Source organism: Gavia stellata, chromosome 1 (assembly GCF_030936135.1).
Source record: "Gavia stellata isolate bGavSte3 chromosome 1, bGavSte3.hap2, whole genome shotgun sequence".
Taxonomy (NCBI): Eukaryota; Metazoa; Chordata; class Aves; order Gaviiformes; family Gaviidae; genus Gavia; species Gavia stellata.
The window spans coordinates 1966807-1979693 of NC_082594.1; the positions used below are offsets into that span (position 1 = coordinate 1966807).

Sequence of the window (12887 nt, forward strand, 5' to 3'; positions counted from 1 at the left end):
ATGAAGGACCTAAAGCCAGCGGCCGTGTTATCAGCATAAATAATCTGCTATCTGCAGGGTTTAAACTAGTGAGTAAGAATCTTGTGTCTATTCAGTGGGCCAATAGATTAAATATATATTGTCAGGGACAACCTGTCTATCAAAGATAATGTTTTACTGTTGAAACAGGATCCTTTCCAGTTGAAGTCTGAGCTTGTTGAACCAGAGCTGGTGGTTTCCTTAGGATGAATATAAGAAGCCGGGTTGGAAGAACTGATGCTACTTAAGCTTCTGCTTTTGTGTAACACCGGTGTTCAAATGTTACAGGCCTTGCTGGGCATGGCTGTTAGGAAGACCCTGGGGAAAAAATACTTTCTAGGTCAGAAAAGTGCTTCAGCCTCAATTTCCTTCTGTCTTGGGTGAAGTATTGTGGCACAAGCAGGGCCTCACTGCTTCCGTTAGGAAAACAGCACTGTGTACATGCTTTTCTGAGGTACTCAAAGAAAAGACTGAATGAAAATTAATGTTAATGAGCTTTTCAGACTAACATGTATTTTCATAGTCATCTTTTTTTATAAGGCAGTTACTGAAGTGTTAATCATTTGATTACTGGTTGTTGTAGATAAGGGAGTAATTGGTCCCTTTTTGTAAATTGTGGAAGTACTTGACAGGAAAGAGCAGTCGGCCAGGCAGCAGGCATGAAAACTGTTGTTTGTGTGGGTTATTGCCTGGAGAGGTTGACTGGAACTAAAACCCCTTTGCTCTTACGACATCTGGGTTGTGACAAAATTATATTTCCTATTTGCTTCTCAGTAGCAAGGGCATGTCTTCCAGCAAGGTCTCAAATGCTTGCGAGACTTGTATAATTTTGGACATCGCTGGAAATGTCTATTCATCAATTTCTATTAGAAGCCATTAAAAATTTAATCTTTGGCTATGGCCAGGGAGAAGAGTTGAATCTTTGCCTCCTGAGTGACAGATAGCTTTAGTGGGGTCCACTGTTTAAAGACGTTTCACTAACAGTTAAGGAGCTGCAAATTTCACTGGTTTTGTGGGGCTGTAACAAAAATACAGGTAGTAGATATTTTTTCTGTAATTCTTTAGAATCCTTTAGGAAAATCATATTATGCCCTCTGTCTCTGAAAGGAAAAGCACTGGGTGAACACCAGTGTGTGTGTGAAATGCGGGATTGTTACATCTTTTTTTTCATATACTTAGTGTTTAAAATGGTGCTACTGTGAAAATGGACTTGCTTCCTTTCTTTGTGTCCCTGTTATTGTAGCATGTGAGAATAAGCTGCAGATGATATCAGCCATTCACATAATAGCTTTATGTGTGCTCATCTGCTAGGTAGGTGTCATTCCTTGTTATATCATGCTAGTTCTCTTGACTCTGTTGCTTCCCTTCCTGCTGTTCTGCACCAGACAGTCATAAATATTCATGCACGCTTCCTACCATCCATTTAGGCTTGTGTACCTAGCTTATGGTCTGTTCTAGTTTGTTAAATGCGGGCTTTTTTTAACACCAGAGTGCTGAAGGCTGTCTAGTGAGCTAAAGGGCTGATGTCACAGTTTCTCGTTTGTGAAGTTGCTGGGAACTGCTGAGATACTGAGGCTTTAAAATTATTTTGCTTGGAAATTCTTCCATCACAAAGAATTGACCAAAGTTCAAGGTAATTGATTGTTACATGGTAAAACAAAAATGGAAATTTCCTCAGCAGCAAACATTCTGGCCATGTTCTTTCTTACTTAATTGTAATAGTGAGTAAAACTTGTCTTTGCACCTGAAGCAGATGCTCAGCTGTAATAAACTGTCTCAACTTGCCTTGAAAGGTCCAGTTTGGATAGAATCTTTGCAAGGACTAAGGGAATCGAATTTACAATGAGAAAATAAGTAACTTTTGTACAGTATCTTTCAGTACTTTAAAATACTTAGGGCTCTGTATAGAGGGGAGGGGAAAGAGTGTTTCTGAGGTCAGTTACCATCTTGGTCATTTCACTGGTTCGTTGGTCGGATGCTGTATCTCATTAAATTCATCTCCATTTTGTGTAGAGCCCTTGCTCTCGGTTTTCTTAACTGGGGCAATGCTATTATTGTTCATTTGGGAAGGTGTTAAAATGTGTGTTTAAAAAAAAAAGTGAATTTTTATGAGGATCAAGCCTCCTCCCACCATCTTGCCAGGAGCTAGATGATGAGTAGCACATCTTAACCTGAGCAGAGGACTGGGCACTGATATTACTTCACACTATGAATTTGGGACTTCAAGGTTAGTAAAGATGTTAAGATTCTATGTAATGTCCAGTATTATAGCCTGGGATTAAAAAAAACAATAGTTGATATGCTTCAGGATTACTTCGGGCTTCCAAAAGTCTCTTGTATTATCCAGTCGATTGATTTCTGTGGAGTTACTAATTTTGATTGCTTCTGATATCAATAGTCTTTGAACATCTATGGTGATGGCTGTGGTCCATTATTTCTTACTGTTTTGTCAACTGGTGGCTGACGAACGTGAACAGAAAATATGAAAATGCAAAGCACACCTTTCCCTGTAGTTCACTAAGGCTGGACGGCTGCTACGGGAATGAAATTGGACTATGGGAATCCTCCGCTGCCAGTTCCTGGGGACTCGTCTGTGTTAAAACATCTAATAACAAATAATGCCCAGTCAGTTCAGGGTGTCACAACCAAATACAATGTGAAATGTCTCTGCCAGTGCTGGAGCCCAAAAGGGCAGATGTGAAAAATGTGTTAAGGCTGAGACCTACAGCTGGGAAGGGGGATGCATCTTTTCAAAGATGAGGAAGAAAGAGGTGGTAGAGTTAGAAAATCCTGATGGACCGTACGCTAGTGAATTTTAGCATGTGTTTGCCTGTGTTTTACTGCCTTGATCAGTCACTCTGCTTTTATTTGGGGAGGAAAAGGAAGAGGGGAGATGTCAGGGCAGGGTGCCGTGGATGGCAGCTTGAGCTTTCTTCTTTCCTCGCCTCTAGTTGTAAGAGGCTACTGAATGGATATACTATTTCGTATGAAATAACACTCTAAGGGGATAGTTACTCCTTAGGCTCCTGCTTCCTCTGAATTTGAATCAAAAGGAACCCATTGCCATCTACCTGCTACCTTGTAGACATTACGATGCTGATTTCATCCCTTTTGCAGACTTGTAACTGCAGATTTTGATAAGTGTAGTGCACGTCCCTGGAATTATTGAATAGCATGATACAACTGTTGCAGTGTATTTTACAGATGTGTGGACTGATTCAGCGGTGCTCGCAACGTGCAAGGTGTAAAATGTGTACCCCAGGAGTGGTAAGTTTACTTACCCACTCTGCTTTGTGGGTACAAGCCAATGGTTCTCAAATTGAGCTACAGATTGCTGGCAATCCCTGAGGTCAAAGTAATTGATGCAGGACTGTATCAAACAGTTTTCAATGATGCTTTTAATTAAAGGAGAAAAAAAAAGCTTTGTTGTGGGTAGTGACCTGAAAAGAAATTAAGGATTGGCAGGGATTCATTGGCCTAAAAAGGTCAGCTACAGTTGTTTGACATTGTTATTGATTGTGTCTGCCTTTCTAGAATTGCTTTTTGAGGTAGGATGCCATAAAAGCTGCACAAACTGCCAAAAACCCCTTTCTGAATTGGTTGCTCTGTCTGTCCTTCTTTCCCCCTACAATCATGTATGCACTGCTGGTCGCTGCCAGCAGCATCTTTGCTGCTGTTTTTCGCTGTGTGATGAACCGTTGTTCGCAAAGCAACACTTGGTTTCCTGTGCCGCTGCCTACCATTTGCTGTGCACAGAGGACTCTGAGCACAGAGGTTTGTGGAGTTCAGTCATCGGCAGCCCGCAGAACCTGCTTTTCAGTTCTTGAAGGACTTTGGCTTCTTTTTTTGCATTTAGAAGTATCCTTATGATGGACCAAAATGTCTACTGAACCGCCAAAGAAATATATAAATATCGACATTTTGCACCAGCAAGTTGTCTGCAGATCTTCACTGGCCCATAGTTCCTGTGTAGAGCAACGTAGCTGCAAATTTCCTTTGTCAAAGAAAAGTTGCAACTAAAATAGAAGTGACAAAACTGCTGGAAGTGTATTAAATGGACTTTCTATTCAGAGTACGCTCCTTGATCAGGGCTGTCTGTGCTTCACTCCATCTGAAGTTGACGGATTGACTGTAGGTACTTTAATTTCCTTTGCTGATCTTCGTGTGTTTGATCTAGGCTGCAAGCTTTAGTCCATTGTTTGTTCTATTTCAAATGAATATGAAAAATATAATCAACTAAAATCAAGGTGAGTTGCCTCTGTTCTCTGGGTTGAAGGAAATAAAAATATATTTCAAGTAGAAAATGATGGAACATCTCTCTGATTACTAAAATTATTTAAACCAAAGCTGTTCCTTGTTTTTCTGGGTCTTGTTTATTTCCCTGTAACTCTCTGGATATTCCACATTAACTTCCTAAACAGAATCTTAAATCCCATCTTAAAGAAGCAAATCTGTTTAAAAGGGCAAGAGTATAATTTATAACCGAGATCTTTAACTCGGCTGGGAATAAATTATCTTAAAAGAGGCTGTTTGAACCATTTTGTTTGTACATAAAGAAGCCATTGCTGCTTTGGTATAATGCAAGAACCACTGAAGTAGTACGAAAGCGCCTTGCACAATTTTTGTAGTGTTAACAGTACAAAATGTTCTTATTTCCTGGAATCAATGGGGGCAGCCATTCTATTTCAGCAACCAGGCTGGGAGGGCATCCTTCAGCCAGCTTTATCCTGTGTAGCCAAAACATGCCTTGAAAATGTCTGATAAATGCACATTTAATATTGCTCTTTGCTCTTAATAACAAAAAATAATCTATAGCCATACTGTTTTTATTAAAGGTAACTGATTTTTTTTTTGTTTTACCCAACTCTGTATTTTTTAGTTGTAAACAGAGCTACTTACTGAGCTTAGAGCTGTGGATGTATTTCAAGAAGGTTTATTCATTGCAGGCTTTCTTTTGATTCCCCCCCCCCGGATTTTTTTTTTATTTATTGGGGACTTAGGGATGCAAAGTATTAGGGATGCAAAGGCTCAGATGGTCCTTTGGTCTGATCTCATCTGGCATCTTGCATCAGGAAAGAAATGGCAGAATAAAAGAGGTTTGACAGTAGAGCAGAAGTGGAATCAATGGGGAAAAAAACAAAACTTCGTGGTAAAAATATTCTTTAATTAGAGCAAGGAGGCGAGACCACATCAACTCTGCCTTTTACTTCGGCTCTCTGTGACTAGACTTGATGCTATCCTCAGAGTTCCTCAGCCGCGACTATGGATAAACTTAATCTTACTGAGAATTTGTTAGATGAATGCAGTCTGCTGGCTCTGTCAGTGTCTTCAGGATAATGAATGAGTTTTGTTTCTTGCTTTGGGGGAACCGGGTGAAATTTCCATAGCTTGACAGTGAAGAGCAGAGGAGGATTTTTTTTTTTAAAGAAGCTGCTTTAATCACTTTAATACAGCATTTCTGTTTTAAGAGCTCAGACTGACATACCTAAAAATATTCTTGATTACTGGCTCATACAGATCATTTTAAGACAATTATGAGCATCCTCCTTTTGGGGCTTCTTTTTAAATAAAAATCTAAAAATGGTTTTCATGCATTCATAATTCAGCATATTGTTCTTCGCAGTGCTTTTTCCTCCCGTTGCCTTGGGTTGCTTTTTCTAGATCTGAACTAGCAAGTTCTCTGATCCTCAGCATTAAATCTTTGTGTTTCAGCAACTCTTTCAAGCATTGGATCTCAAGTACCAGCAAATCTGAGCATGAAACTTGATGTGAGGCCAGCAGTCGGAAGATCTTGGAGCTGTAACTTTCAGCAGGGCTCCTCGGGTGGTATCGGGTCATCTGTTCTGAGAGTTGAGGGCAGAACGGAGTTTGACTTCTCAGTAAGAAATACTGTTCCTTGTCAGCACCTCAGTTATTGCTGGATTAGCTGTGCTGTGGTGTGTCTAGTAAAGGAAATACTTCCAGTGAAGATTTTGAGGTGAGCTTATCTGTGAAAGAAAGTTGTAGTGTCACTGGGATTTATCCTTCAACCAAATCTCAAAGGACTCTTGCAAAGGGCAAGTGAAATTTTGGGATTACAGTGCGATTTATCTGTATGTGTGATGAGAAGGCTTTCTTCATCTTCCTCTCCTTCACTTACGCTTTTAGCAAGCTGGATCTCTGTTAACCAAGTTTACCTCTGAGAACTGGGAGAGGTCAAGTGGAATTTTTTAGCTTTACAATGAAAAGGCAGGATAGATTGAGTATTTTAAAGATTATTTTGCTTTGCAGTTGTTTCTTATTGCTGATGATTTGAAAGTTCTAAACAACAGCTAGTATGAACTCGGAGATTTAAGTGTGACTTTTGTGGAAGAATCCTTGGACAAGATGGTGAATCTCTAATACAAAAGAGGCAAGCACATGCCTCAGAAAACGAAATGGGGATGTAAGGCCTGCTCCTCGTACATCACGCAGCAGAAGTGGCACAATCCCAATGACTTTTCCTTTGTAGGTCACTCTTGACTGTTGCCTGAGCCCTTTGCAGGCTCTGCCTGGCAACAAACGACCTTCTAATCCCATGCTGGTGGGGGGATGATTTGTATTATCTAATGGGCCTCTTCCATCCCTGGCTCTTGTGCGAGTCTCCCCAGTGACTCGTTACAGCACACAGCACGGAGTGCCGTTTGCAGTGCTGCCAGCGGTAGCCGGTAGCAGGCATTCCGCACGTGCTGGTGCGGAGGAGTTGTTGGTACCCACAATTAATCAATGTCATTAGTGGTGGCTGGCATGGGACATACAAATCTCCAGCGTGCAAGGCCCCAGAAGTGGGAAGAGGCAGTCTTCAAGAATCAGATGAACGACCTTGAAATCTCTGCAGTCGCTGCTGTCAGATCAAAGTTGCTGGAACCATGAGATTAGCGTATTGATTTCATCTTGCAGATGAATGCTTTTTCTGAAATAAGTGCTAGGCAGTGGCTCAAGGCTTCCAGACAAAGAGTATCGATCAGGTTGACTCAATTAGCTGTTGAAGGCTTTGAATTTGGGCTCTCATAGTTAATGGCAGTTTCGCTGATAGGAACTTCACAAGTTCCCATCTTTTAACTCAGTTATGCGTCTTAGATACTTTGCAGTTTGCTGCCACTGATTCACTTGCTGATTTTGAGGATGTTAGTATTTGGGCATCTACTTGTTTCTGTGCTGAACCAGTGATCATGCCCTTCTTTTTAGGAGTGTCCTATTTTTATGTATCAGAACAGCCTACTTCTTTCTGTCCCATAACATAATAAAACATTGCAGCTTATTGGAATTAATGCAGATGAATGCTTCCACTTACTGCCTTGTAAAGCAAAACACTTCTCTCGCTGCTCTTCCCCCAGCCTTCCAGAACAAAGCACCAGGCAGGCCCTGCAGTGTGTATTAATGTGTGCTCTTCAGGTTTGATGGTTAGGAGGGTGAGTAGCTAGGTCAGTATGGGAGCCACCAGTGATCTCTAGGTCCGGATTCTTCCAGAGCTGGTATAGCTGAAGAAAACCATCTGAGCAAGTCAGATACAAGCTTAATAATTCCCATTGGAGCTGGTTGCCTTCCCATCCAGGGGTGTACATTGATAATCTGTGAGCTTAAGCAATGGTGTGTGAGCCACAGCTGTGTGATTAGGAGCTGGTTAATGTGGAGTTTGTTTTCGTTGGGTCAAAAGCTTGAAGGAACCAAAAACTCATCTAATGAAACCCATGCTGCTACTGTTGTTTAGCCACTTAATGATGGAAGAATTTCCAAAATTGATGTTCAGGTGCAGTATTAGAACAAATGGTTTCTTTGGTTAATCACTTATTTTCTTAGCTTCTCTCCGCTTCAAAAAATTCTCAGATGCCTTGCATGTAAATTCCTACTCTGGAATAACATCTGACAAGTCTGCATGCCAAGGAACGGAGGAGAATCCACTGCCCAGCTGAACAGGTTATTTCAGAGTTTAATGACCCTCACTTTTAAAATTGCGTGCCATTTCTGGTAGGACTTTGTTTGGACTTGGCTTTCAGCTATTAGATCTTGATCTTTAGAAAGAAAAGAAGCTGGATACCACCTTTCCTTATCACTATGTTACTTCTCTGCTGTCCATCACCTTTTGGTTGTTCTGGTAAACTATGCAAGCTGCCTTTTTTTTTTTTAATTCCTTGCATAAAGCTCCTTCTCAACTCCTGAATTGTTTGAGGTTTTTCCTCGCTTGCTGTCAGTGTGTCCAGCAGAATCCCCCTCGTTGCTCCAGCCAAAGCTCTGCAGTAAAACCCCATTCGCAGCATTTCCTCCCCCACCTTTATTCCTCCAAGGATAATGTTAACTTTGTTTTTGTCCCAGCAGCATACCAGAAATATTTTCGCCTAAAGGATGTTGTATGTTACTGCATCGCTGACTAATGCTGCCTTGGACATATTTGTGTGTTGGAATTTTTCCAAGAGATTAAATTAACCCAGTAGATTAAAAAAACCCAAAAAAACTGCTTAATGAAACAAGGCTGAAGTCTTGACTGTCTTATCTGCTTCCTTTGGTTATAACCCCCAGATTGCTTACCCAGTTGTTTGCAATCTGTATTTTAAGCAGCCAGTTGTTCTTGTCTGTGTGTATTACCTTGTGCTACTTCTCCCTGCTGAGCTTCATTTTCCTCTTGAGGTCACTTCTGCATTTTTCAAGATTATTTTCAATTCTGATTTTGTCCTCCAACTTGCTTGCAAGCACTTCCAAATTAATGCCTTCTGTGAATTTGATAAACATACAGCCAGCAAGGCAGAATAGAGAGCAATTGAAAATACGTGACAGAGTGGGAATCAAACTCTCCTGCAGATCCTCAGTCAATAAATTGGTTCTTTTTTGGCAACGTTCTTTATTATTGTTACATTTATTTCTTTTTAAAGTCATGCGCAGGGGCACTTCATTGTGATGTTCTGAATAAAAACTGATGTAAAACCAAAACTCATCCAAGAGCCCAGGGACTCGACTCCAAAAGTAAATGGTGAACTGTGGCTCAGTGGCCCTTCCCTGTTGCTCTGCCAAGGGAGGGGAGAAAGATCAGCTGTTTCTGCAGGTTGTGGTGTGCTAGCTGCATGGTGGGGTATCCCTTCGTAAGGGATTATCCTCACTGGGAATTTAGTTTGTAACTATTGTGTTAGGTCTGTCGTAAATACAGTTAGCACGTTTTAAGTACTCAGTGTACTCACAAAATCACGTGTGACAGCGCTTTACCTATGACTAGCCCAGGGGCCTGGGCTGTGCCTCCGTATGGGAGAAACGCGATCAACATAATTGACAATAGATTAATTTCTGTGTGCTTTTGTTCTCTAGTCAAGCTCTCTGAAACAGGGCTTAGAGCAGCACGGGTTCCACAGGAGAATCAGCATATGCATCCATATCACTTTAGTGTGCAACAGATGGTATATGAGTCCTAAGGTGATTCATTCGGTTATTTTTTGTAGGGCTGGGGATAGTTTCTGCCCTTGGCAGGCAGGGTGGTGTGTGTGGGGAGGCTGGGGAGAGGTGAGATGGTGCTAAGTATCAGGAGTGGCTCTTTTAAAGAGGGAATATTTAAAGCCTGTAACCCTCTGGACAAGGTGTCTGTTTATATAATCTAAACTTGTGAATTTCTGAAGAGAAGATTCACTGACTTTTCCTTTTAATTATAGATACAGTGGGAATTGTGGGCTTTCACTTCTGCCAGGATTTTTAAAGCAAGTTGTTTTTTTTTTTTTTAAGAGGAGAAATGGTGATGCTTCAGTAGTCCTGGTGGAATTAAAACTGTAAGCAGTTGGTATTAATACTAACTTGATCTGGTGCTGTTGACATACCATGTAAAGAAAACCTTCATCTGTTTGGAGAAGAAATGTCTTAGAACTGAAGTGCATTAAGACACTCCATCCAAATGTTGGTTGAAGCAGATGTTTAAATAAAGAAGGCAAAGCAGCACCATATTTTTCCCCTCTTTTTGTGAAACGAGTGAAGGTAGGGTAGGGAACCTCCAGGAATATGAAATAGAAAATCTTTTCAGATTTTATGGTTTCTAGACAGACTTCCTCCAAGGCATCTCAGTGCATAGTGGGAAGGGGAATGATTTGCCAGAAGACTTCAGTGTTCTTCTGGGGTTGTGACTTACCAAAGCAAATTATTTCACGGGTTTGATTACATCCCCTTGCACCTCTAAAGAATTAAATCTGACTGTTTGCGGCAGTGGCCACGTGAGGAAAAGCCCGCTTGTTTGTGGTGCTGCAAACCCATTACTGGGATTTATAGTGTGAGCTGCAGTGGGAAGGTATTGCATTTGCTCATCTCTGTCCCTTGAGGATTGTTGCTGTTGCTGGGGCTGGAGTGAAACCTTCCTCCTCTCACAGCCCGCTGCTGTTTGTCCTGCAACAGCTCATGCTTTTGTTCATTTTGTTCAACGCATCCGTGGGGCCCTGGGACAAATTTGAATAAGGGATTCGGGAATCCCGCCCATCTGAGATGCGTTGCTTCCGAAAACCTACTCACCGAAGGGAATGTTTGCTCTACCTTTGCAAAGGCAGCCTTTTAACTGTGGGAAACCTGATTATGCCTATGGAGCAGAATATGTTAAAAATTCACACAGGAATTCAAATTTTGACTTGGGAAAATCTTTTTCTCAAAGACTGTCTACTGGATTCCTGTTAGTTTAGCACTTCTGCAGAGTTAACTGAAGTTTGCAGGTGGATTAAAATGCTGCTTAAGTACAATACTAGAGATTTTGTTGAAATTTTTATACCAAGATTTTAAAAAACAAAACTAAAACCAAAACAAAACCTGACCCCCCACCCCCATCCCCAAAATCTTGGCTTAAATTCCCCTGCTCTCTTGATGGTCACCCTTGTAGAGAACTAACATCTCTGGAAGCTTATTTGAAGAATGCAAGCTTTGACTTGTGCGCATCTAACTGCCTTTTGTCTGTACCTGCAGTGTTTGATGGCTAACGTAAGTCATACAGCTCTTCTCCCCTACCAGTGGGAGATGGCAGATTCCAGCTGCAAGGAGGTTAGAAGAAAACAACTGGAGGTGATACATTCTTGAGTTACTGCAGTTGTTTCCTAAATCATTTGCCTACAATTAAGAGTATTTAAACATAGTGAAATGAGGCAGGTTGAGATGTTCCAGTACCTGCATATCTTGCTGGTCCCCTCCAGGTGAAGGTGGCATGGAGCAGGAAAAAGTTGTCCGTTGCGTATAAGTTAGGCTTTGTCCCATCTCAGCTGAATTGTTGGTCTTACAAGAGTAGAAAGTAACTGTTGTGACAATGATTGTTTTCAAATGAACCTGGTTTTACTTGTCTTTTAAGGAAAATGAGATTACAAGGTAGTCTGATACCTGGCTGGAATGTTACGATACACACAGTTTATGTTGATCTCGGTTATGAAATGAGGCTCTTAACGTAGTTTGTGATTTAACCTGGCCAAGCTGAGTTGCAGTTACAGTGGACCTGTGACTGGAAGCTGGAAAAGGCTTCACCTGTGTCTCTGTGACTATCAGGTGTGCCTGCACATGCTGCAGTGACACCTGATTGCGGTGCCGACTGACTTCCTAATGCTGAACAGCCCAGCAAATATACCGGTCACAAGGTGCAGCCATCGCTGGGGTGTGTAATGGCATTTTTAACAGCGTATGAACCTGCTTATACAAAAAGGTACAGTGAATACGTTGTCAAAGGAAGGATGAAGTTAAGGGAGTTATAAGGACTGCAGGCGTTGTGGGCAGGTGGTAAACAAGCCTCTCAACAATGATGCTCTTCAATCTTGTCTTACTTATGCTACCGTAATGCTACAGCAGGGACTGCCATTTGTGTGACAGATACGGAGAGTGTGACATTGAGGAGGTGCGCAGCGAGATGTATTTTAAAGCGACGTAGCTACCTTGTTTTAAGAGTGAGAAGAGCTGTCTTGTTTATAATAATTTGTCGTAGGGCTTGTCAGACCTATTATATTTTTTCATTTAGTTCAACTGAAATTTCTGAATGACTTGGTAGAAACTGGAACGATTAAATTATTTTGATTTTTATCTCGAATCATGGGTGTTTTAAGAGTAAAACTGATGCTCGGGAATGATACAGGAGCCAACCTTTTTCAGAAAAAATGTGCCTACTAGTGACTTAGCAATTGTGAAGTCAAATAACTGCTCCTTTGCTTGTAGGAAGTTTAATTGCACAGTACGGATCTGTTGGATACAGAGTAAAACTCCTCCTGAAACCATTTTTAAATCACTTGCTTAAAACTCGCAGTGAAATTGTTCCTTGAATCTGTTTTTTTTTTTCTTCTTTTAGTGGGGAAGACTTCCTTGATCACCAGGTTCATGTATGACAGCTTTGACAACACCTACCAGGTAAATTAATCCATATTATTGTCTTCCATAAAGCTCTTCTGTTGCCATGTCTTCCATTGCAGGAAGAACTCATGTGATTGCAGTGGATAAGAGGTGGTACACTGACCAAACTCTTAACTGTAATATCTTTAAGCTTTGTATTTTAATAACCTTTCGGAATGGCATTTCAGTGGGATTCTGCTCGAGTAGGTTATCTGCTACTTGCAGCAGGACGAGCTGTGGTTCGAAAGGATAGGCTTCTTAAGTATACCCAAGTAATAGCAGTTGTTAAGTCTACCAGGTTTTTTTCCCCCACCATTTGCTACCAGACCATCACAGATCTAATGCCTCTGTGGGGCAAATGTAACAGGTACCCGGCTCTTTTAAAAAAGAAGCAAGCTGAGCTGCAAGAGATTCTGCAGTGGGGTGAACAAGGACTTGTGGAGCAGAAAGCAGTGGATTGTAAGGCTGGGTGTACTTTAGGATGCTCTTTTATGCTGTCTGCTGGAACAAAGACCACAAAACTGGTTGTTATGCACATCCTC

At 41.3% G+C, this 12887-nt stretch overlaps 1 protein-coding gene across 4 annotated transcripts in view; it reads left to right on the forward strand.

Annotated features, from left to right (window-relative positions):
• Positions 1-12887, forward strand: part of RAB6A (RAB6A, member RAS oncogene family) — a 64687-nt gene that overhangs the window by 26805 nt on the left and 24995 nt on the right. For all 4 annotated transcript variants that reach the window (XM_059825335.1, XM_059825260.1, XM_059825188.1 and 1 more), the window contains one exon: positions 12305-12363. In XM_059825335.1, coding sequence (XP_059681318.1) covers positions 12305-12363 — 59 coding nt within the window. The remainder of the gene's footprint in view (positions 1-12304; positions 12364-12887) is intronic.